The sequence below is a fragment of the Meles meles genome, chromosome 1 (assembly GCF_922984935.1).
Source record: "Meles meles chromosome 1, mMelMel3.1 paternal haplotype, whole genome shotgun sequence".
NCBI lineage: Eukaryota > Metazoa > Chordata > Mammalia > Carnivora > Mustelidae > Meles > Meles meles.
This window is the reverse complement of record NC_060066.1, coordinates 199,431,532-199,454,776: the sequence shown is the minus strand read 5'-3', so window position 1 is coordinate 199,454,776 and position 23,245 is coordinate 199,431,532. Positions and strand designations below refer to the sequence as shown.

Sequence of the window (23,245 nt, the reverse complement as noted above, 5' to 3'; positions counted from 1 at the left end):
CCATTTGGGACCAGGTTTTGAGAAACTGGTCTGCATGTCTCCATGCTCCAGCCAGGCTGGGCAGTTTTGTGCTTTCCAGGAAGCTTTTAAGTTTTCCTGCTTCTCTCTCTCTGATCATGGTGGGGCAGTCTAGGGCAGGGAGGGAAAAAATGTGGGCTGCGGACTGTGCTGGATCTGAATTTTGACTAAGCCATCATTTGCTGACCACTCTTGAGCAAGCGTCTTAACCCCTCTGAGCCTCTGCTGTCTCATTCAGAAGACGGAGAAGGTAGCCCCTACCTCACAGGGTTGCGGAGAGGGATAAATGATGGAGCAAGTGTGTATTATTGACTGCCTCAAAAGTTGGTATTGGCACCAGAAAGTTTTTCTGGAAGTTTTTCCAGAACCTTTGGGCTGCCATCTCCCCTCCCACCTCCCTGCCCCTGCTCCACGGCACACAAATCTTTACTTTCCTCTGTCTATAGCTATTTAAAGTCTTATTTAACTCCTTTCCCATCTACTAGATTATAAACCTCTTGGGAATAGCCATTCAATGGAATTATGGACCCTGGAGCATGCTAAGGAGAAAATACATGTGTTCTGGATATAAAAGAAATACCTCATCTATTATTTGACCATTTATGCCCCTGCCTTCCACCCTTCATTGCTGGTGATCTTAAGACCCTGCCTGTATCCAGTTCCTGCCAATGGAGGAGAACCAGCAAAAAGAACTGCAACAGTAGAAATAGATTTCAGCATTTTCCGAAGTGGACATCTGAAGATGTGAGTAGAGGTTGCTCTCCAGAATATTATAAGGCATTAGGCCAAAAAAAAAAAAGTTAAAAAATTATGCAAAATAAAAGGAGTTTCTCTGGTCAAGAAATTTGAGAGAAGTCGTATTCAATGAAATGACACTGGAGCCTTGGCTTTGCAGGACTTGTCAGAGACTTTAGCAGGATCTTGTCTGTGTGATCTACAAGAGGGAGGGTTGCGTTTTGGAAAATGCTAATTTATATAAAACATGTCCTTTCTACTTGAAGCCATGCAGATCTAATTGATGGAGAAATGAGTTCCCAGGGAGAGATGGACCAGAGATGCACATATATTTACCATTTGGTAGGTGTGGTTGACCTGGAGCTCTAAACGGTAAAACAGGTCAGGGAAGATGTCCTCCAGGGTGAGCCGGTGGCCATCCCCTGCTCGGATAGGTGTGGAGGTGGGATGGATGATCATTTGGATGGATCTCACCTTGGGGATACAGGTCACATCAGGTGGCTTGATGGTAGCTGAAAAAGGGAGACAGAAAAGCAAAAAGAAAAGGCTGGAATTAGCCAGGAGTTTCTGAGGTTGCTGCCTCCCCTCTCCTCCCACCCCAATCCCAGTTACGCTTCTGAAAATAGCAGCTAGACAAATAGGCGAGAAGTTTAAAGTGCTTCTAGCAACCGGTGTTTGGGTTTAAGGCTGGCAAAGGGGTGCCCAGAGTGAGTGGGCAGAACTCAGGGAGAGATGCACTGGCCTCCTAGATTAGCCATGCCCCTGTCCCTGCCTCCACAATCCCTACCTTGAGTCCGCCCAGAGCACCGTTCTCTCGGTCTATTGGCAATGATAGCTTTGGGGACTGACGATTCAGCAGCATAAACTAAGTAATGTTCGGGGCACCCCAAATTATTGATTTGGCCTCAAAGGCCAGGCCTGAGACTTCAATCTCTCTCAAGATGTGATCTTCCAAATAACCAAATAACCTTTACTGGCTTATAGATCCTCTTAGGAATTTGATGAATGATACGGATCTTCTCTCCCCCAAAATGTACCTATACAAAAATTTTGACTTGATTTTGGGGATTCATGAGTTGTACTCCCCCTGAAGCGAATTTATAAAATTCCCTCAAGGGCCCATTGATCTCTGAGATGGATGATATTAGAGCTAGAAGGATGTTCACTTCAATTTTGTTTACAAAATTGAAAAACTGAGTTAAAGTCCTCAAAAAGGGAATTGGAGACATAAATTAAGATAACCTCCACAGAACAGATCGTTTTGCAGCGGTGTAATGTCAGGTTGCAGAGAAGTACTTAACGACATGGGCAAATGTTCCTGAGGGGCATTGTATGAAAACCCCCCAACCAACCAGGTCACAAAAGAGTAGTGACCGTCGGTAGCAGCTATGGTGATGTTTAAGTGTTCACATTCTTTTGGGCTTCTTTCTTTCTTTCTTTTTTTTTTTAAAAGATTTTATTTATTTATTTGACAAATAAATCACAAGCAGGCAGAGAGGCAGGTAGAGAGAGAGGAAGGGAAGCAGGCTCCCTGCTGAGCAGAGAGCCCGATGTGGGGCTCGATCCCAGGACCCTGGGATCATGACCTGAGCCGAAGGCAGAGGTTTTTAACCCACTGAGCCACCCAGGCGCCCCTTCTTTCTTTTTTTTCTTTGTGCATTTCTATATTTTCCAGATTTTTCTATGACAAATATGTATTAATTGAATAAGCCAAGAAAAAAATTAACTTGTTTAATTTTCTTTTTTCTTTTCTTGGAAAGCCACCTGGCTGTGAGGTCCCTTAGTGAACACCATCGCCTGCTCGGTTTGCATGGGAGGTTTGGTGATTCATATTCATTCACTCATCAGTTACGTTGTGGGCCCTGCTCCATGCCAGACCCTACGCGAAGGCCCGAGAACGCGGGATTCCATGCCCCCACTCAGAGGCAGGTGGGCTACAGGCAGGCAGATGCCATCTCTGCAGATGGGGATGGGAGCTATGAAGATGATGTACAGCTGACCGTGACAGAGAGTAGCAGGTGGTGACATAGTGAAATGAGGTCGTTGGGGCCGAGAGTGGGGACGCCTACTTAGGAGGTGATGTGGAATCCCGGACCAAGACTAAGGATGAGAAGAGTCAGGGCCAGAGTAGGGCACTGAGTTAGGAGCCCTTGGCTGGAGTCGAGAGGCCAGAGGAAGGTGATCTGACCTTGGGAGGCCAGGATGGAGCTGGAGAAAGACGACCAAATGCGCACAGATGCTCTCTAGATGGGACGACCTTCCCTAAAAGTCACATCTCGAATGGTCCCCTGCCCTTCGGGGCCTCCCCCCGCCCCTCCCCTGCAGTGAGGGGTGCCCACTCACTCTGTTGCAGCGAGGTGAACCGGTCGGTCATCTTGGTGACTGACTGGCCTTCCGCGCTGATGGCAGTTACCCGGGCGTAGTAGGGCTCCATGAAGTTGCCCGTCTCTACGGTCAGGTTGCAGGATTTCCGGGTGATCCGCTGGCAGCCCTCCTTCACCAGCCACTTTCTCTCCCCATACCTGTGGGCACGGGAGGGGCCGGAGCACACCTTGAATGATTGGACCTGGCACCAGGCCTGCGGTTTATTAGTAATGATAATGATATCTAATATTTACTTAGCACATTCTGCGTCCCAGGCCCCTTCTGTGACTGATCTGTTGGTCCTCACAATGATCCCGTGAGGTTCAGACATGGTTTTCCCTCCTTTCCAAATAAGGAAGCTGAGGTTTAAAGAGGTAAAATTGGGACCGGTGTGGATTTGAACCCAGCCAGTCTGAATTCACATTCTGGGCTCATTGTTACCATAAGCCTTTGAGGCAGGCACTATTATCCCCGTTTTATGGATGAGGGAACTGAGGCTCAGAGAGGGGAAGTGACTTGCCACAGGATGAAATGGCAGGACCAGTGATGGAACCCAGGTTTGCAGACCCCTAAGCCCATGCCAACCTCCTCCTCTGTGTAGGAAGGGAGATGAGAAGGAAGAGGGGCATGGACTTGAGGGGGTGGACATGACTCTTTGTTGACCTAGTCTCCCAGATAACAACAAAAAAATTTCATTACCTGCCAGGCACAAGCCCTCATGCCTATCTTGTTTAATCTACCTAACGGTCCTATGATGGAGATCCTCCTGCTAGGCTTACTTTATGGATGGGGAAACTGAGGCTTGGCGAGATTACTGCATTGCCTCAGGTTATAAAGGCCAGAGCTGGCAGGTAAGCCTGGGCAGTCTGACTCTAGAACCTGTCCTTTTAACCATTATTTTATCCTCCCTTTGCAAAAGAAACCACAAAGGAGCAAAGCTCTGTCTGGCAGGGTCTGGTTCAGGCTGTGTCCCATCATTCCGGGAGTGCCGGGGGTGGGGGGAAGGGAAACATAGGGCAAAGAGGGATTTTCTTGGAATGGTTGGCTTCAGAGAAGAGTCTGAAGAGGTCGTGCGGAGAGGGAAGCCTACGTTTTATACTCCACGCTGTAGACCAAGTCTGGGGCGCTCTCCAGCCTGCTGTCCCACGTCAGGATGTTTTCGAAGTTGCTGGACTGGAATTTTACGTGCTGAAGAAGATCTGAGGTGTTCTCAGCAGTGTGAGCTGCGGGAAGTGGGAACAGGGTGAGCGGACGGGCACGAGGATCCTGCCCCCAGCCCGCCAGCAAGCCCTCTGATGAGGAGGGTGGGACCAGCACCCACCGGGGACTCTGGGGCTGACCATCTCTGTCCTCCTTCGCTTCTTTTCAAAATTTTTATTGAGCTATAATTCGCAGCCCATAAAATTCACCATTTTAAAGCATGCATTTCAGGGGGTTCTGAATATATTCACAAAGCTGTGAAACCATTACCACTGTCTAATTTCAGACCATTGTCATCACCGTAAAAAGAACCCCTGTGTCCATTAGGAGTCCCTCTCTCTTCCTTCCCTCCCCTAGCCTGAAAGCAACCACTAAGCTGCTTTCTGGGTCTATGGATCTTCCTATTCTGGACTTTTCAGACTATTTGTATGAAAAGTGTCTTTTGTGTCTGCCTCCTTTTACTTAGCACAATGTTTTTGAGATTTCTTCATGTAGCATGCATCAGCCCTTACTTCCTTTTCATGGCTGAATAGTACCCCGCTGTGTGGCTATTCTGCAATTTGTTTATCCGTTCATCAGTTGAGGGACATTGGGGTTGTTTCTACTTTTTCGGCTATTATGAACAATGTTGCAGTGAACATTCATGTGCAAGTTTTTAAGTGGCCCTACGTTTTTGGTTCTGCAGGGTATAGAGCTCAGAGTGGAACTCCCGGGTTGGATGGTAATTCTGTCTGACTCTGTGAAGAACTGCCCAGAACTTCACACTCTTTCCCAGAGTGGCTGCAGCCCCTGTGTCCCCCTGTGTCCCCGCCGGCTTTGTGTGTACTCCACGCCCCTGACCACACTGGGGGTTGTCTGTCCTTCCCTTCTGAGCACACCTGAGGCGGGTGCCCTCACCCACGGGATACTGGAAAGACACTCAACTACACATTGACCCTTCAATGAAACACCAAAAATGACTTTCTCCGAGTCAATAATTCCAAGCAAGGCTGGAGAGGATGCTTGTGAGCTCCTGCCTCTCTGTGGGCTGAACCAGTCCCTGCCTGCCTTGCACAGGGAGGAAGGCAGAGCACAGACTTCACCAGTGGAGGGGGGCTGACGGAGGCCACAAGGGAGGGGCCACTGCCCCCTAAGCGATCTTGAACTATAAATGAGAGACTTCACTTATGAAACTATTCTCTCAGCCTTCCCGGCGTGGTCTGTGGAAAGGAAGAGGGGTTGTAGGAAAATGGCGGCCAGAGCCGGCAGTTGGCTCTGAGCATGCTCAGAAGGGCCTGGCTGGCTGGGGTGGGAAATAAGCAGGTGTGGACCTGGTTGGGTCCCCAGTCATGTCAAGGCCTTGGGGCCTTGAGTGCATATGTGTTTTTGATGTGTGTGCCTCGCTCCACCCCAGACATAGTCATAACCACCAACAGGGCCAAGGTGTAAGGGAGCGGATCGTTATTTACTCTCCACTCCAAGCCTACATACAATATCTCGCAAGAGGGGTTCAAGGACTTAGGAGGCCCCTGGGGATGGGGAAGAGTGTTTGGACAGCCCAACCCAGCTGTGTATCCACTGGTTAAATCTAAGGCCACATTCCTCTTTGAATCTGAGCTGACCAGCTCAGCTGACCAGCCCCAACAGCTATAGAAACCTTTGTTTTTCAGGTTTCCTGGAACTCCCAGAACAGGGCCTAGGGACATGGGGAAGGACAAGTCTTACTGTCTCTAGCCAAAGTGATGGCTATGTTACTGAGCCCTGAGGTGTGGCCAACATCTTGTTTGGTTTTGAGTCTGGGCAGAATTGGGGTCTGTTCCGGATTCAGGGCTCGGTCTTAAGATGAGGGTCAGAGTCTACCTGAGGTCACAACTGAATGGTGGCTTCCAGTGGGGTGATAAAGTTAGGGCAGGAGAGAGGGAGGGTGGGCTTTGAGAGAAGGCTAGGGTCTATCTGGGGTTGGGCTTAACTACCGCTAAGTGGTGGGTTAGGGGCAGCACTGGGAAGGTTGCTGGTTGGGGTCAGTATTCTGGTAGGCTAGTTGTGGTGGGGGAGCCTTGTGGCTGGGGCTGGGACATGCTCAGGAGGTAGGGGCCCAGGCTGGAAAAAGGTTGGCATCATTTTCCAGGAGGGAACTGAAGTTGACTTCCAGAAAAGGAGTAGGTAAACCTTGGCTGGACTCTTCTTTAGAGGGGCATTGAGGGCTAACAAGATCTCTCCCTTGGGGCACGTGAGTGGTCAGTTGGTTAAGCGTCTGGCTCTTGATTTCGGCTCAGTTCATTATCTCAGGGTCCTGGGATCAAGCCCTGCGTCGGGTTTTGCGCTCAGTGCAGAATCCACTTCGGATTCTCTTTCTCCCTCTGCCCCCCTGCCCCCTGAGCTTAAGTGTTCTTCATATAAATTCTTCAAAAAAAAAAAAAAAGAGATTTCTCCCTCTCCTGCCCTGCCCATTCTCCCCCCACTCCAAGCTATCATGTATTCCTCAGCCTGCGTTGTTTTTGTACTTCCTGGGTGAAAGTCTACATTGTGAAATCCTTAGGGAGACATGTGTTGTCTAGAAACTGACAAACTGGTAGCTTCTATGAAAGGAAGTTTCCACATTCATTTGGAAAAACAATTTTATGTCAACAAGTTAGGAAGATAAGGAAAAACCAGCAAAAATCATCCAAAATATTCTCTAATCAGCCTGAGAATGCCAGGGCAGTGGAGATCTGGGACCCCGAGAAACTTCTCGTCTTGTAACAACTCCTAAGGTTGTTGCTCTTTGGTCCCCAACCGCAAGGGTCCAGAGCCTCTAAGATTTCCAACCAGAATGGAGTCTTTGGGGAATACAGCAAGTCTTCCTCACTCATCAAGGGCCCAATGCGTTGGGAATGCCAACGCTGGATGCTGGAGTTGAACAGACTTGAAGGACCCAGACAGCGGGAAACACTGAGATACCACCAGTTGACAAAAAGGACAGCAGCAGAGAGGGCTGGGAAGCTCCAGCCCCTTATGGGCTTCATCCTGCCCTTGAGCTAGAAGGGGCCTTGCAAGGGCCATCTCTCTCCACTCTAGTCCAGACAATACGTTCACTTCCTGAGAAAGTTCCCTGAATTTTATTAAACGTCTTGGGGAGCAGAGAGCCAATCCGGGATCTCATGTATCTGTCTGAAAGTTCTCTACGATGTTAAATCACGAAATCCATTTTATTGGATTTGAAAACTATGCCCTTTTGTCCCGTTTTCAAAAGGGCCCTGATGTTTTAAGACCTTTTAATGCAGCAGACCTGGCCCTTCTGGGAGAAAATGTTCTTTTACTTTATTTCTTAAAACTTTTTATTTCCATTTGATTTAATTAACATATACTGTATTATTAATTTCAGAGGCAGAATTTAGTGATTCATCAGCTGCATATAATACCCAGTGCTCATTACTTCAAGTGCCCTCCTTTATGCCCATCCCCAGTTAAACCCATCCCCCACTCACCTTCCCGCCAGCAACCCTCAGTTTGTTTCCTAGAGTTAATGCTCTTTTATTGATTTATTTATTTTAAAGATTTTTATTTATGTATTTGAGAGAGCAAAAGCGAGCACGAGTGGAGGAAGGGGCAAAGGGAGAAGCAGACTCCCTGCTGAGTAGAGAGTCCGACATGGGGCTCAATCCCAGGACCCTGTAATCATGACCTGAGCTGAAGACAGATGCTTAACTGATTGAGCCACCCAGGTGCCCCAGTTAATGCTCTTTTAAATCTAGTCTGAGGGGGGGCGCCTGGGTGGCTCAGTGGGTTAAAGCCTCTGCCTTCAGCTCTGGGATCGAGTCCTGCATCTCGGCAGGGAGCCTGCTTCCTCCTCTCTCTCTGTCTGCCTCTCTGCCTGCTTGTGATCTCTGTCTGTCAAATGAATGGATAAAATCTTTAAAAAAGAAAAAAAAATAAATCTAGTGTGAGGGGTCAGAAGAGGCCCCCCTCGGGTGGTGGAGAGAAACAAAGGGCGCCCTCAAGTTTTGCCCATCTGTCCTTCTCCCCCTGCCCTTGTTGGGCCAGTGCTGACCAGAAGCGGAAGAAGGGATGGTCTAACTATCAGAATTGTTCCAGGGGTCCAAGGATGTCTGCCTCCCTCAAGCCAATTCTCCATCCACCGAGGTAAGGTCTTCTGGCACCCCAGTTCTGACAGCTGGCTGCCTCCCCAAGTCTTGAGGTTAGTTGAGTCTCTGGAAAAAGCCAGATCTGAGGGACCCTCTCATCCGTCCCAATACCCCCATACTGAGGTGTTCCCCAGTTCTCCAGGGAAGCTTGTCCCCCAGGGCAACGCTGGTGGAGAAACTGAAACTGGCCGGCTGGAGCTGTGTGTGTGTGTGTGTGTGTGTGTGTGTGTGTGTGTGTGTATGGAACCCTGGTTAACCGTCCTGGGTGTCGGGGGCGTTCTGACCACAGGGCAATGGGCACTCACCGGCCAGGGATCCCGCGGCCAGGATGGTCAGTAGCGTCCTCATGGGGCCAGGCTCAGAGCCCTCTTCTGGCCTTGGCTCTGGGCTGAGGCCAGATGGAGGGCTGGGAGGCTTTGCCGCCTTGCCTCGGCAGCACTGGGCTCTACCTGGCCACGCCACAGGGGCGGGGAAAGGAGGGGGAGGTGGGGCCTGAGCAGGCGGAGCGAGGTGCAAAGGTGTCTGTTCTATGTGCTTCGGAATTCCAAGTCCTGGGCAGGATCCAAGGGAGTTCCCTTCCTACATGCAAAAGACAGTAACAGTGACAGGCCAGCTTGTTTATCTGGTCTGGTGACTGATTTTACTGAAGACTGTTCAGTGCTTTATCAGGAAGCTCAGAGGCCAAAAAAAAAAGGCAAAAATTTGACGCTGTGTTTCAAAAACCTGCAAGATGCATGTGACTTTTGTCCCTGTGATTTTATTGCTAGGAATTTTTCCTGAGGACAATAACTGGAGCAGGCAAGGAAACAGAAAATATGTTCCAGAATGTTCCTTGTTAGCAAAGGAAAAGCTGTGGCTGCCTGGCTTTGTTCTGGCAGGAGGAGATGGAGGATGTTTGCTGCTCCTCCTTGTGCCTCGTAGCAAAGCAGTTTCCCCATGTGGTATGATGGCCTACGGCTTTTGGATGTGGTAAACTGTAATATCCTGGAATCTGCATTTAAATTTTTCTTTTCTGTGTTGTAAATGTTTTCTATCTATCAGCTTTGAGTCTTTGGTAAAGTGTGTTTGACAAAAATAGCTAAATCTGAGCTGTGCTTTGGGGGAATGAAGGTAGGGCTTGTGGCAGTCATTTCCTGTAATTTCAGAAAATGATAAGAATGTGGGAACAGGGGCGCCTGGGTGGCTCAGTGGTTGGGGCGCCTGGGTGGCTCAGTGGTTTAAGCCTCTGCCTTCGGCTCAGGTCATGATCTCAAGGTCCTGGGATCGAGTCCCGCATCGGGCTCTCTGCTCAGCAGGGAACCTGCTTCCCTCTCACTCTCTCTGCCTGCCTCTCTGCCTACTTGTGATCTCTCTCTGTCAAATAAATAAATAAAATCTTTAAAAAAAAAAAAAAAAAAAGAATGTGGGAACATTCAGACATCATTCCTAATAGTAAATAGGAAAAAAAATAAAAAAAAAAAGGAAGAGCCTCTATGTTAAACAATAGAGGGTTGGCTAAATGAATAATGGTTTGTCCACCCAATGCAAGATGAGTACAGTGTTGCATATGAATAGCGCGGGAGAAAATGTTAGAGGGCCAAAGATTCCCCATATTTTGTTAAATGACAGGAAGCATGGCATACACTATGTACAGTACAAGCACGGTTAAAACACACATACACATTGGAGTGCCTGAGGGGCTCACTCGGCTAAGCATCTGCCTTCAGTTCGGATCATGACCCCGAGGTCCTGGGATTGAGCCCTGCATCGGGCTCTGGCGAAGTGGGAAGTCAGCTTCTCCCTTTTCCTCTGATCCTACACAAACCCCATCCATACTCTCTCATAGATAAATAAATAAATAAATAAATAAGTAAGTAAGTAAGTAAGTCTTTAAAAACTACCCACATACACACATAGAGAAAAAAAGTCTTACATGTTAGGTTTATAAAAGAAAAATGTAAGTGCAATTATTTCTGGGAGGTGGATTAGTAGAACAATAGGTGGTTCTTACTTTCTTTCCCTGGCACAGTTGCATTTTCTAAAGTTCCTCAAGGCAACATATGGTTTTATATATTAAAAAAGCACCATCACTGGGAAAAAAAAAAGGCATAAGGAAGTGCTGTTGTCTAGACTGATCCAACCACCTGCAATTTCATTTTCTCTTTCGTTGAGAGACCATCTTTTCTTCAGACATATATGGGAAGGAAATCTTTCCTGGAAGATGTTACTGACACTTCAGCTCAGCAAAGCTTGACCCTAAAGAACTTCTAGTGCTCTTGATCTGCACTTTGGGATGATCTAGTTTTACTCTACAGGTGTATCAAGATTCAAAATAAAAAGGAAAGACTCAAACTAAAAGAAAGCTTAGACATCAGCACCACCTTTGAAAAACCAAAATCTCAACCTTACCCCTTAACGCCCAACCACTAATGGTAACCCTAACCCTAAAACAAACCCAACCCTAACCCTAACCATAAAACTAACCCTAACCCTAACCCTAACCCAGTTTAAAAACTAAAAAAGACAGACTAAAAGATGGCAACATCTTTGAAAAAACCCAACCCTAACCCTAACCCTAACCCTAACCCTAACCCAGTTTAACTAAAAATGAAAGACTCACAGTTATGGCAAGCAGAGACATCAGAAACATCATAGAAAAAACCTAAGCCTAAACAAACCCTAACACTAACCCGAACTGTAAACCTTATGCTATCCCTCATCCCTGACACTAACCCTAACTGCAACACTAAACCTAACCATTAAACCCACCTCAAACCTATACTGAACCCCTAAGCCTAACTTGAATGCTAACCCTGAGACATAACCTAACCCTAACCCTAATCCTAACCCTAACTCTTAACCCTAACTCCAATCTGAAATCTAACCTAACACTAACCTCTAACACTAAACTTAACCCTAACCCAGTTTAAAACTAAAAAGGACAGACTCAAAGTAAGGGCAAACAGAGACATCAGAAACACCTTCGAAAATACCTAACCCTAACCCTAACCATTAAACCCCAACACTATTGGGAACCCAAAAACAAACTCCAATGCTAAAACTAATACTTAACCCTAACCCAAACCCTAACCCTAACCCCTAAACATAACCCAACCCAAAACTGTACCCATAAAACTAACCCCAATCATAACCCTGACCCCTAACACTAAACCGAACCCTAACCCAGTTGAAAACTAAAAAGGACAGACTCAAAGAGAAGGCAAGCTGAGACATCTGCACCATCATGAAAACTCCTAACCCTAATCCTCATTCTTGACACTAACCCTAACCTCAACACTAACCTTAACCCTTAAACCCAACCCCAACCTTATCTGGAAACCCTAAACCTAACCCAACCCTAACCCTAACCCTAATCCTCAACCTTAACCCTAACCCTTAACCCTAGCCCTAACCCTAACTGGTTGCGTGAAGAGTCTAGCCCCCTTTTATGTAACTACCTCCAAACAGGAAAACCAGAGCAGCAGTGGGGGCACATATAAGGGGGTAAATTCTTTTGATTAAAGAGATAGCGCTCAGTATGGTAGTGTGGTTGACCTTACGATGGGCTTCTCTTGGTTGTTGGGACTATTCAGTGAATGGCTGTGACCACTGCTAGATGTTCCATAATGACTCCATTCTCTGGTCTTTAAAATGCAATGGTTCTTGTCTCCCCAGGGAGGGAGAAAACATTCTGAGTGCAAAGAGCACCCCTTGTATTTCTCAGTACCCTACAGGTGGCTGAATGTAGAGCAGTTTTTCAACATTGAATTGACTTGTACAACAGCAGATTCACCCTGCTCGTTCTCTCTGTTTCAGATTGCCAGAAGAATGCATTTGTTTGCTTTCTGATAAATTTCTCCAATGCACTTTGCATCATCTTGACTGTGAGCCTTTGTCCAAACTGTACTGTTGCCTGGAATCCCCTTTCCACCCCCCTTTCCCTACCTAATTCCTCTTTATTCTTCAGACCTCTTCTCAAACTCACTTCCTCCAGGAAGACGTCCTGGTGTGAGCCTCTCCTTAGGTTGGGTTAGGAGCCCCAGCTCTGTCCTCCACTGGCTTCCTGAATCTCACCCATCCTCATGTGTATCACACATTGTGTTTGTTTTCCTTGTTGCTGACTATGGGGACAAAAGGTGTGACTTGCTCTCCTTGATATCTCAGCATCTACCGTGAGCTGGCAGAAAGCAAGTGCCCGATCATACTTGCTGAATGGATGACTATGCTGGGGGGAGCCGGCCAGTACTGGTGGTGGACACCCCTAAACTGTGGACAAAGCTCATCCTAAAATCACAAGTACTCGGGAATGTGACTTGCTTCTGTCCCTTCCTTCAATACCCAGGGATGTCAGAACCTGTTTTGCACTAGCAAGAACACCAGAGGGCAGTGGGGTGTGCGCTGGGGGAGGGGAGAATGTCCCTCATTGCTGACTCAGCAGGGAGAGAGCCTGAAAGGGGTCCCTGATGGTTCAAAGATGGCGAGAGCAAGGGACTAAGCCCTGGCAGCCCCAGGCCTCTTCTTAGAGAAGAGCTGGAGAATCAGACTCACTCGAGTCCTGCCCCAAGCCTGCGCTGTGTCAATCAGGGACATTGACTTAGTGTTCCAGGTCGGGAGCCTGGGTCTGCTCCCCAGCCTGCACCTGACTCCAGGTGACCTTGGTGGGTTTCATCTCCTCTCTGGGCTTCAGTTTCTTTGTTTGTAAAGGAGGCTGGGTCTAGAAATCCTCTAAGGGTCCTTGGAGTTTGAGTGGTCACTTTGGGATTGGAAACCTCCCTTGACATCCCAGAATTCCCTTCATGGCCACTGTCAGTGACACAAACACAAATTCATCTCAGTCTTTATTGACTCTGCTTATCATTTCAGCTTGCTCTCAGAGTGAGGAATTCCTGAAGCTTATTACATGCTTAGAAGAACATGCTTCTTCATCAAAACGTTAAGGAGATCTGTGTCTCATGCTAGAATTGGGTGTCCAGCTTTCTGTGTGCCCCGGGAGCCAGGAAGTGAATAGAACATGGGCTCTGGGCACACAGACCTGGGTTCGAATCCCCGCTCTGCCACTGAACCCGAGGTGTGCAGGTAGCTTAATCTCTGACCCCCAGGTTTCTCATCTGCAAAAGGGAAGCGGAAGTCTTTACTCTTCAGTGTTGTTGGGAGGATTGAACATGCCTGTGTCTCTGGACAGTCTCTGAGGAGGCACTCTCACGGGAGTCTCTTGCGCAAAATGAGGTACCAAAGACCAAGGGAGGGCCTTTAAAAACCTTTGCAACAACCTGGACTCCTGGGGGTCTGGGCATGGGGTTGGGGGGAGTGATAAATATTCTCTTAGGAGTCTGAGTTTTCTGTAGTTTCTGAGGCCAAATTCCAAGGGATGGGAGAAGCGAGGGCATTGATCCTACAGATTAGGCATTGTGCCTGGAGTGGGACAGGGGGTATTCCACGACAGGGCCTGGAGCTCAGAGATAGGAATTGGGGTGCTGGGAGTCTGAGCCCCTGGTGGAATCTGGCTGCTGAGATGTCTCCATAGTGCCCAGAGAAGCTGAGGCTTTCTGTGGGGTGGGCTTTGCTTTGCCAGAATGGATAGGACTTGCCCTGGAGGCATCGACCCCTGGACAGGAGCCTCCCACACCTGCTGGTGATTTTTCCCACCACGGCAGGGTACCCCGAGATGGTCTTACCTTGAGATCCCCGCCTCGTCCTCCTCCTCCACTTAGAGAGGCAATGGGGGGGGGTAAAAAAAATTCTCTTGATAATTTATAAAAAGCTGTCAGATCTCTGCGTTCTGTATCATCACATGCCAAGAGGTGGGGCTGCCTGGGCTGGAATGGGTCCAGGCACCAAGCAGCATCTCTTGAATAATGGACTTGAGGATCTGACTCACTCATTTAAAGTCTTTTTTTTTTTTTTTTAACGCCCCCCCCCCCCCCCACCAAACTCTCATCCCGTTAACCCTACTTGGTGCACACAGTGAATGAACCCAAGGAAGCTGTAAGCAAATAGCCATCGATCAGGTCCCAGATGATGGGAAATAAGAAGTTTTAATTAGGGGGTGAAAGTATTGTGTTGTCTCCCGTGTCTGCTCCCTTCCTCACCATTTCACTCACTGAGCAGCATCCATCCCCTGCTCCCCTTCCCTTGGAGCAGAAGCTGGGCTGAGGGAGGGCAGTTATTCACTTGCCACAAGAATTTAAGATGTGGGACGGTGTCATCTACTATGCAAAGCTCTGGCTACCTTCTATGGAACTGAGCCACAGCCAGCCCCTACTGACTCCCATTCATAGGTCAATTCACTTGTTCATTCCTTCATTAATTTATTCAACACCAAGTCCCCCACCCCCATGGCAGGTGCTAGTGCCAGGAAGAAAACCGTCACTTCCCTCAAGGGAATTCTCAGGAATTCCCTCAAGGAGTTCTCAGGAACACCTGCTACCCTAACCCTCCCCTCTCCCAGCTCCAGGAACCCCTGTGATCCAGCAGCCCTGCTAACCCACCACTGGCTGCCAGGTAGGCAGCAAACAGTCCAAGAGTCCTTCCAAAGGCGACCTGGCATGGGAGGGCCGGCTGGGAGGTGACTGGGGATCACTTGGAAAGGAACTTCTGCCCTGCGTTCTGGAAAGAACCACACATCCATTCAAGGGTCAGATGCTCCGACCTGATCACGAGCTGTAACATGCACGGTCTGGTCTCTTTGTGAGTTGGCAGGAATATTCGGTTACAAGGAACAGGCAGCCCAGGGAGCTGATTTAAAACTATGGTGCTGGGAAGCCGGGGACAGGGCGGCAGCTGGGCCTCAGGAATGGACGGGATCCAGGGTTTATCACTTCTCATCTCGGCAGTCCCTCTGGCTGCCTCGTTCTTGTTTCTTCTGCACGCTGTGCTCTCCTGCTTCTCAGAGAGGGAAATGGGGCCACAGCAGGCTGGGACTTACCTGTTGTAGATCCAGGCAGCCAAGACTTCTGAATTCCATGGAGAGGGACTTGTTGGATAGGGTCAGCTTGGGTCTAGCACCAGCCCTGGCCCCTGTAGATGATGGTGATCTACACGCACCATGCTGGTCAGTTACCAGGAGGTCCTGGGAGAGTCGCTGGAATCCGGGAGCTTCTTCTCAGCAGAGATCTACTGGAATGAGTTCAGGTTTGCCAGGCTGGCCGCAGAAGATGTTCTGTATCCTTCCCCAGACCATCGTTGCAATAGGGTGAGATGCCAGGGTCGTGGGCACAGCATGGGCCTCACTGTAGCTGGTGACCTGGGTGTTCTTCCCCCAACCTCGTGGTACTCATCTTTCTCACACACTCAGCTCCATGGATTCCAACAGCACAGTTCGAGGTCTCGCAGTGGGGAGTGGCCCTCTGCATAGGACTGACGGGTTGGGGGATACATTCCCCAGCTCCTGCTCCTGGACAAACAAATCTGGAGAGTTCCACAGTGAACCCCTAAAGCCCTGCTTTAGGCGGGGACTGAGCCCCAGTTGCCCAAAGCAGTGATATGTTTGATTACGTACCTGGACAGGCTGCCTTCCCTTCCTGCCTGGCTTCCCACTCCCCTGTTGGTGCTTTCTGGAATCCCAGCACTGCTTTATACGTCCATATCCCGGTCTCTGGGTCTGTGGCTGAGGACACAAGGCAAGACCCTTGTGGTCTAAGAGTTAGATGAATGGGGAGGAGCTTTCAAGAAATAAGACCACACACATCTCTCCATGCAATCCTGCCATTTTCTCTAAAAATAGAGCTTTTTATTTAGAACAGTTTAGGGTAAATGCCCAAGACCATTAGGAAATTATTTAAATACGCTATCAACACAGAACAAAATTAGACATGGATATAAATACCTAAGAACAGTGCATAATTTCAGTGCACTAAAGAATCACAGTATGGCTTTAGCCAAGAGTATCCCCCACCCATCCTTCCAGCTGGTCCCAGAGCTCATGCTAGGCATCCCCGACTGGGTGCAGGAGAGGGGTCTGTAAACTGTTAAGGGCTGAGCGCACCTGACAAATTATGACATTGAACATTGTGCTATTTCCTAATGTTTCCCATGGCTTTTTGTTAATGACTTAATGATGATAAAAGAGCTGGCATTGAGAATTACTGAGAAACTCAACCTCTCTCAGAAATGAAATTTTGAAAGCAATGCTTAAAAAAATAACAAGATTTAAAATAAAAATAACAAGGTTTAAGAAAAGAGATAAAGTGGTTCCTTCACAGAGGCCTAAGACAATAGTGATGAGACCTTGTAGTTTTTTGAAATTACTTCCATGTAGCAGCTCATCTGGGTCCCAGAAGCCCTTCCTCTTCTCTGTGCTTAGGGACGCGGATAAACCTCAGCTCCTGCGGACATACACACGTGTGTGTCTGCCTGTGTGCGTGTGTGTGCATGGATGTGTGAGTCCCAGCCATGGTGAAGGCCTCTTGCCAGCTTTGTGCGCCTGGAAATCCTTGCTGAGGATCCCCGCACTTTGTTGACATGCCAAGGGCACATGGGTTGGCCCAGCTGGCCAGAGACCAGACATCTCACCCTTATGAACTTGCATAGTGAGTTGACATTTGTTTGAAACGAAAGACAGGTATTCAATTAAAAAAGTGGTTTGCTGGGCACCTGGGTGGCTCGGCTGTAAAGTAGCTGCCTTCGGCTCAGGTCATGACCTTGGAGTCCCGGCATCGAGTCCCACATCGGGCTCCCTGCTCAATGGGGAGTCTGCTTCTCCCTCTGCCCCTCACCTCACTTGCGCTCTTTCTTTCAAATAAATACATAAAATCTTAAAAAAAAAAAAGTGGTTTGCTGACTTCTTGAGCCATGGAACCCCCTAAACACCCTCACATGGAACGCCGTGGGCTCAGGGAGGCCGCTCTGCTTGAAGTGGGGGATACTATGGCCCATGGTTCCCCCGCGACTGGGACGCCTTCCATGAAACCCAGGACCTGGAGAGAAGCCCTGGAGCAGATGCCCTTTTCTAGATCTTTCATTTAACGGTCAACCTTCATATTGCCTTCAAAACAACACAGCTCCGTGGGGAAAATGGCTACGAAGATGCTTTCTTCAGAAATGGAGAAATGTAAGTCCTGGCAGTTAAATGGCAGGGCCCAGGTCACAGAACCATGATGGTTCAGAGCCCAGTCACAAAATGACAAAAATCTTGGTTCCTGTGGATACAGACTCAGCTCTGCTTGCCCATATGCTGGTGGAAATGGGTTCCCAAGGCAGTGGCTCGAGAACACCCAGCACTAGCCCCCGGGTAAGGAGAGTCCCCTTGTAGGGGCGCTGACCATACTGATTCCATCTTTGGCTCTCCATCTTGTTCATGTTCGCTCCATGACCTCTCTTGAGGCTATGTGTTCTGGGCTCTTAGAGATTCATATACACACCTTAGAAATGCTCACAGGGCCGGGATGAGGGTGGGAGGCTTGTTTTGGCCTCCCATGAATCTTTTAGAGATAACATAGACTTTCCCCTTCCTGACGTACAGGTGGTGCCAGAGGATCTAATGATAAGTTAGCTGTCAAGGAGGTGTGCTCCAGCCCTCTGTGCGTGCAAACCCTCTGCTCCCACAATGCCCTTCTGAATGTCCCCCGGCTCTGTCATACCTGCAGCCCGAGGCCTGGATTTTGCACAGAATAACTATGCCTCTGCATGGATTACCCTCCACCCAATCCCCCCGTCAGTGAGTTACCCTGAAATAAAACTGTGCATAAACTCTATGCAGCAGCCTTCTTCATCTCCTGGTCTTGAAGTGCCCTTTCAGTTTGGGGGATGCTTTACTGCTTCTCCCTCACTTTTTAACATACCCGCTGCTAGAAGATGCTGGATTCTTCTAGCATCTTCTAGAATCTTCTAGCAACTTCTACAACTAGAAGGGAAAATGGGATTTCTTTATAATTAAGGAGTCGGTCTAAAGTGCTGTCAAAGACAGGGATCACAGCCCAGGAGTCCAATTCTCTGTGGGGTTGCGACCCCAGTCCCAACAAAGTAGACCCCTGGAAGGTGGGTCATTTGGTTCCTTCTTTTCCGGGGAAGGGGAGAAGGGTCAGGGTCCCTCTTTGCTGGGCTCTAGCTTCTAAGAGTGCAGTTTCCTGACCAAGAGGAGAGAGGAAGTTAGGGTAGAAGGCAGGAGGTAGATCGGAGGTGAGACCCACTAAAAGGTGAGTGTTAGTTGCTCAGAGTTTAGGGGTCACAGGTGGGAGGTGCCAAGGAGTCTTCTCAGAGCCTGGGAGGATGGAGAAGCCTACCAGCCACCATGCAGAGAGTACCAGTGATGTGCCAGGCACCACACTACACGTCTCTCTCTTAGGACCCTCAGCAGCAGGTGAGAAAACCCAGGTAGAGTGAAGGAAGGTGGCTTACCCAAGGTCCCATGACTGGTAAATGGCAGAGCCGGAATTTGAATCCAGGTCATCTGATCATAAAAGGTATGTAATTCCATGAGTCAGAGGCTGGGATTTGAATAATGACTACCTTCTCTCTTCCTCTCCAACATCCCCTGCTTACTCGATCTTTCTTTACTAGGGCCCACCCAAGACGATTCATGAACCAGGAGGCTGAGACCTGTAGGTGGGGGAGCTCGGCAGGTGCCAGAGAAAGATGTGACAGTGATAAAGATGTGCTCCCAATTCCCTCCCCCCAGATCCAGATGGCCCCATGTGGTGTCAGGACAGCCTCTGGTGTCCACTGTGACCTGACTTCACCAGTTTCATGCTATTCAGAGATGAGTCTTCTAACTGGCCTGTCACTCCAAAGGCAGTGGGGGTGATAAGAACATCCAACCAACCTCTGACCTCAGTCCATCCCTGTCTCCACCCCTCCCGCAGCTCAGCCCAAAGCTGGTGAGTCAAAGACGATGCGGTGGCTTTTTTCTGCTCAAGGCAATGGACAACAACCCTGGGCTTTCCGAAATGCTTCAAGAGCCCTCCACGTCTTCAGCGGTGATGCTCCCAGACTCTCAAGTCTCAGTGGTGTCTCGGTCCTAGGAAAGCTCAGTGGCACCGGACTTGGTGGGGGGCGGAGCTGGGGAATGGCTCACCTGGCCATGTAATGTCCCAGGGACTGACCTCTGACCTCAGTCTTCTGTAGGCTCCCGGCCCCCCAGCTGCCAGGACAGTCATCCTCAATTTCTGATTCCCTCCATCCTCCCCCTCCTCTTCCTCCTCCGTCTTCACTTTCTTCTTCATCCTCCTCCTCCTCCTCTTCCTCTTCAGGGTTGCTGTCCCAGCAAAAGGTCAGTGTGCGGAGAGAAACTGGGGGCTCCCCAGGGAGCAGGTCCAGCCCTGGTGATAAAGAGCCCCAGCTGGTCCAGGAGGAGAGGTCGTCTTTCTGGGGATCTTCCAGGAAACTCAAGTCCTTGGAGAATTCAGGCAGTGGGAGAGGCTCCTGACACCCATCCCCACCTGGCCCTTGGCCTGGCGTCTTCTTGGCCAAACAGCAAGAGGACTCAGACTCATCCCAGGGGGAGGAGCCCCCCGTGCTGGCCCAGCTTCTGTCTGAAGCATCGATAGCAGACCAGCCTTCGACCTGGACGGGAGGGCTCCAGGTGTCCCCTGTCTCAGAGTTTCCCAGGATCTGGTGCTCCTGCCCTAGGAAGGAGGGCGGTTCAAGGTAGGGCTGAAAGCTGACATTGTCGTCTGCGTCCTCCTCATCGTCCTCCTCCTCAGCACTGTTCTTCTCTGGTCCTGCCTGGATGGTGGCTGGGGTCCTGACTCCGGGGCTTGGCCAGACCCTTCTGGTCAGTTCCTTTTGGGGACAGAGGATCAAGGTATCCAGGGGCTCAGGACCACTGGGATGAAGGGTTGCCACAGGGTACCTGTATCCAGAAAAGTCCTGATTTGGGGAGGGGAGAAAAGAACAGAAAATCAGGCTTTCCTGAAGCAGCGGTTCTCCTGACAACAGACCCCGAGACAAGGAGTCAAATGTGGTTCTTTTGGGAAGTGATCCCAGGAAACACCAGTAAGGGAAAATTCTCTAGGACTGGGGGAGAGCCACCAAGAGAGGCTGTCACCAGGCAAGTTCCCCCAAGAGCAGCTGGAAGCCAGTGCAACCCGTGGACCTCAGGGCACCATCGGGTGAGGGGTGGGAAGGGTGACAGTGATGTTGGTTCCCCGGCCAGCCACGTGCACGGGCGCAGTGGACACCAGAGGCCAGAGGAAGCCCCCTTGGGCAGGTGCTGGCTGCTGGAGGCTGAGTGGTGACTTTCTATGTAATGAGCAGGTGGAGGGGTGTGGCAGAGCACAGAAATGTCTAACACACAGCTTGTAGTTCAGATGGGATTTCCCTGCAGATCCCAGAGCTAGGGACTTCGAAAACACTTCTGGGCAGCAGGTACCCAAAATCCATCCTCAAAGCCATCCTGACCCGAGGGCCCACTGAGCTGCCCCTACAGCCTAGCCAGCCTCACCAAACCCTCATTCGAACAAGTCAGACCCCATCTGACCACTCAGGCTTCCCCCTGCCCCATCTTCTAAGGGAGTGACTCAGCAGACAAGTGAGGAGATTCCAGGGTCAGCCTGGGCAAGACTCACCCTTGGTTAAACTGTGAACTAAGTGCTGGGGTCCTTCTAAGATTTCCCCTTTTGGCACCACCCTCTCTCCCTCCCCCTTCTGGGCATCCCTCCTGAGTCCCAAGGCTGGGGGGTTCTGCTCTCAGCACTTGACAAATCCATAGCAGAGAGGATTTCATATGGGGACTTAAGGCACGTCTCCCTCCCAGGTATATTTGCCATTTGAATTTGTTGCCAAAGGAATGAATTACTAATGGTGGAAATTTAGACGTGAAGATAGGAGCTTTTTGCAGTCTGGACTAACTGATACTCTATCTGACTCATGTCTTTAAGTGCAGCCCCATTTCCTTATTCTTCAACACCCCTCCCCCTCTGTTGCACACGCCCAGCCTTGCCATACCAGGGCCCATGGCATCTTTGTCCGCTGAAACCAGGGGTTTTCTCTGAAGCTCTTCCAGATCACAAAGCTTATGGCAATGACCAACAGCAGGGAAAGCAGAAGTGGTAGCAGCACCAGGAATGCCCAGCTGGCTCCTAAGTGAGGAAAAATAAGAACTACAGAAACATGGGGGCGCCTGGGTGGCTCAGTCGGTTGAGCATCTGACTCTTGGTTTCAGCTCAGGTAGTGACCATCTCAGAGGATCATCTCATGGGATTGCGCTCAGGAGGGAGTCTGCTTAAAAGATTCTCTCCCCCTGTTCTCCCCCCGCCAGTTTCTGCACGTGTGTGCGCACGCACGCGTTCTCTCTCCCTCTCAAATAAATAGATAAATCATTAAAAAAAAAAAAAAAAGAACTACAGAAACAATGACCATGGCTCCCATCTCTAACTGTATGTGTGCTGCGGGCTTCACATGCATTATCCCGTGTAATTCTCATAAGAGTAAACCCATCCTACAGACTATGGAAACCAAGATTCAGAGAGGTGATGTAAGCTACTCAAAGACACACAGTGAGTGCAGTGGAGCTGGGATTCTAATTGAGGGGAGTCTATTTCCGGACTTAACGCTCTTAACCACCACAGGATGGAGATAATATGTGGGGGGGGGGCGGGGAAGTCCTCACCTCTGTATCACTCGGCACTCACCAGGGGCGTCCAGGAAGAAGCAGGTGGGCTTGGAGAACTCGCTGTATTTAGGATCACCAAAGGTGTAGATGGTCCTGGCGCTGAGGCAGTAGTGGCCGCTGGCGGCCGGCTGCAGGGGGATTTGCACTGGCCGGCCACGGGGGGTGACTGGAAATCGTGTCTGTTTGGAGAGATGGCAGGGTGTGGGCAGACCCGCTGTGGGGACAGGACAGGGTGGGGTGGGAGGATACAACCCAGGATCCCTGCCTCTTCTTTCCCTGCATTACAGTCTAAGCACGAGGAGGCAACGTTAGCTGGTGCCTTCTCCACTGAGTCTTCAAGTAGAGAAGGTGCGCACTCAGAACAGCGCTGTCCCTCAGGGTCACCCGTGTGGGCGCCCCCTGCCCACCCCCCCCCCCCCCGCCCCGTGCCTGCAGGTCCGCATTTTGGAGGCCAGATTCCTCAGGCTTCCCGCCCTCAGGGCCTCCCAATGTATCTGGGGAGTAGGGAGCATCATTCAGTCATTACGGACCCAGAAAACTCCAGGGCTGCTCTGCCCAGTCCAGCAGCCCCTGGTCCAAACTGAAATGAGCTCTGAATGTAAAATCCACATCGGCTTTCAAAGACTCTGTGCAAAATGGATGCGAAACCTGCCAGGAACTTTTATATTATTTACATGTTGAAACGATAATGTTTTATTGGATGAGATGAAATATATTATTAAAATTAAATGAACTTGTTTCTTTTACGTAATTTAATGAGGAACATTTAACATGACACCCATGGCTCCCACTATATTTTTACCAAGGGTCCTGGAGACAGGGACCGTGTCGGAAGATCTAGAGTCCAGAATACATGAGCAAGTGGTCAGGAGTGTGAATGTTGGTGGGTTCCGTGAAAGAAAGAAGGAATAAGAAAAGGGGTCAGTAAACTACAGCCCATGGGTCAAATCTGGCCTGCCATCTTTTTTTTCCCACACATCGCATTTCCCTGGAACACAACTATGCCCATTTATCGACCCGTTGTCTGTGGCTGCTTTTCTGTGTTAGAGGCAGAGTCCACTAGCTGGACAGACCACGTGACCCTCAAAGTAAGAAAATATTTGCTATCTGACCCTTTACGGAAGACGTTTGCCAACCCCTGCCATCAAGCAATGTGTACAGACACACACACGTGCGTACATGAGAAATAAGTCTGAAGCTGGATATTTGTGGTAGTCTCTGGGCACTTTTAGGTTCCTTCCAAGAATGTATCTGTGTTTTCTGATTTTTTTGTTGGTAATGAAACCAGTGGCTTGGC

At 49.4% G+C, this 23,245-nt stretch overlaps 2 protein-coding genes across 2 annotated transcripts in view; both read right to left on the bottom strand.

Moving 5' to 3' along the window:
• IL22RA1 (interleukin 22 receptor subunit alpha 1) overlaps window positions 1–15,982 on the bottom strand; it is a 30,416-nt gene extending 14,434 nt beyond the window's left edge. Inside the window, exons 1-6 of the mRNA XM_045980817.1 lie at window positions 15,898–15,982; window positions 15,325–15,806; window positions 8,726–8,999; window positions 4,208–4,340; window positions 3,097–3,275; window positions 1,090–1,265 (exon numbers count right to left, since the gene is read on the bottom strand). Of these exons, the coding sequence (XP_045836773.1) occupies window positions 1,090–1,265; window positions 3,097–3,275; window positions 4,208–4,340; window positions 8,726–8,999; window positions 15,325–15,363 (801 nt within the window). The 5' untranslated portion in view covers window positions 15,364–15,806; window positions 15,898–15,982. The remainder of the gene's footprint in view (window positions 1–1,089; window positions 1,266–3,096; window positions 3,276–4,207; window positions 4,341–8,725; window positions 9,000–15,324; window positions 15,807–15,897) is intronic.
• A 107-nt stretch (window positions 15,983–16,089) lies between these two features.
• IFNLR1 (interferon lambda receptor 1) overlaps window positions 16,090–23,245 on the bottom strand; it is a 29,029-nt gene continuing 21,873 nt past the window's right edge. The window contains exons 6-8 of the mRNA XM_045982088.1: window positions 21,968–22,127; window positions 21,282–21,415; window positions 16,090–20,204 (exon numbers count right to left, since the gene is read on the bottom strand). Of these exons, the coding sequence (XP_045838044.1) occupies window positions 19,407–20,204; window positions 21,282–21,415; window positions 21,968–22,127 (1,092 nt within the window). The 3' untranslated portion in view covers window positions 16,090–19,406. The remainder of the gene's footprint in view (window positions 20,205–21,281; window positions 21,416–21,967; window positions 22,128–23,245) is intronic.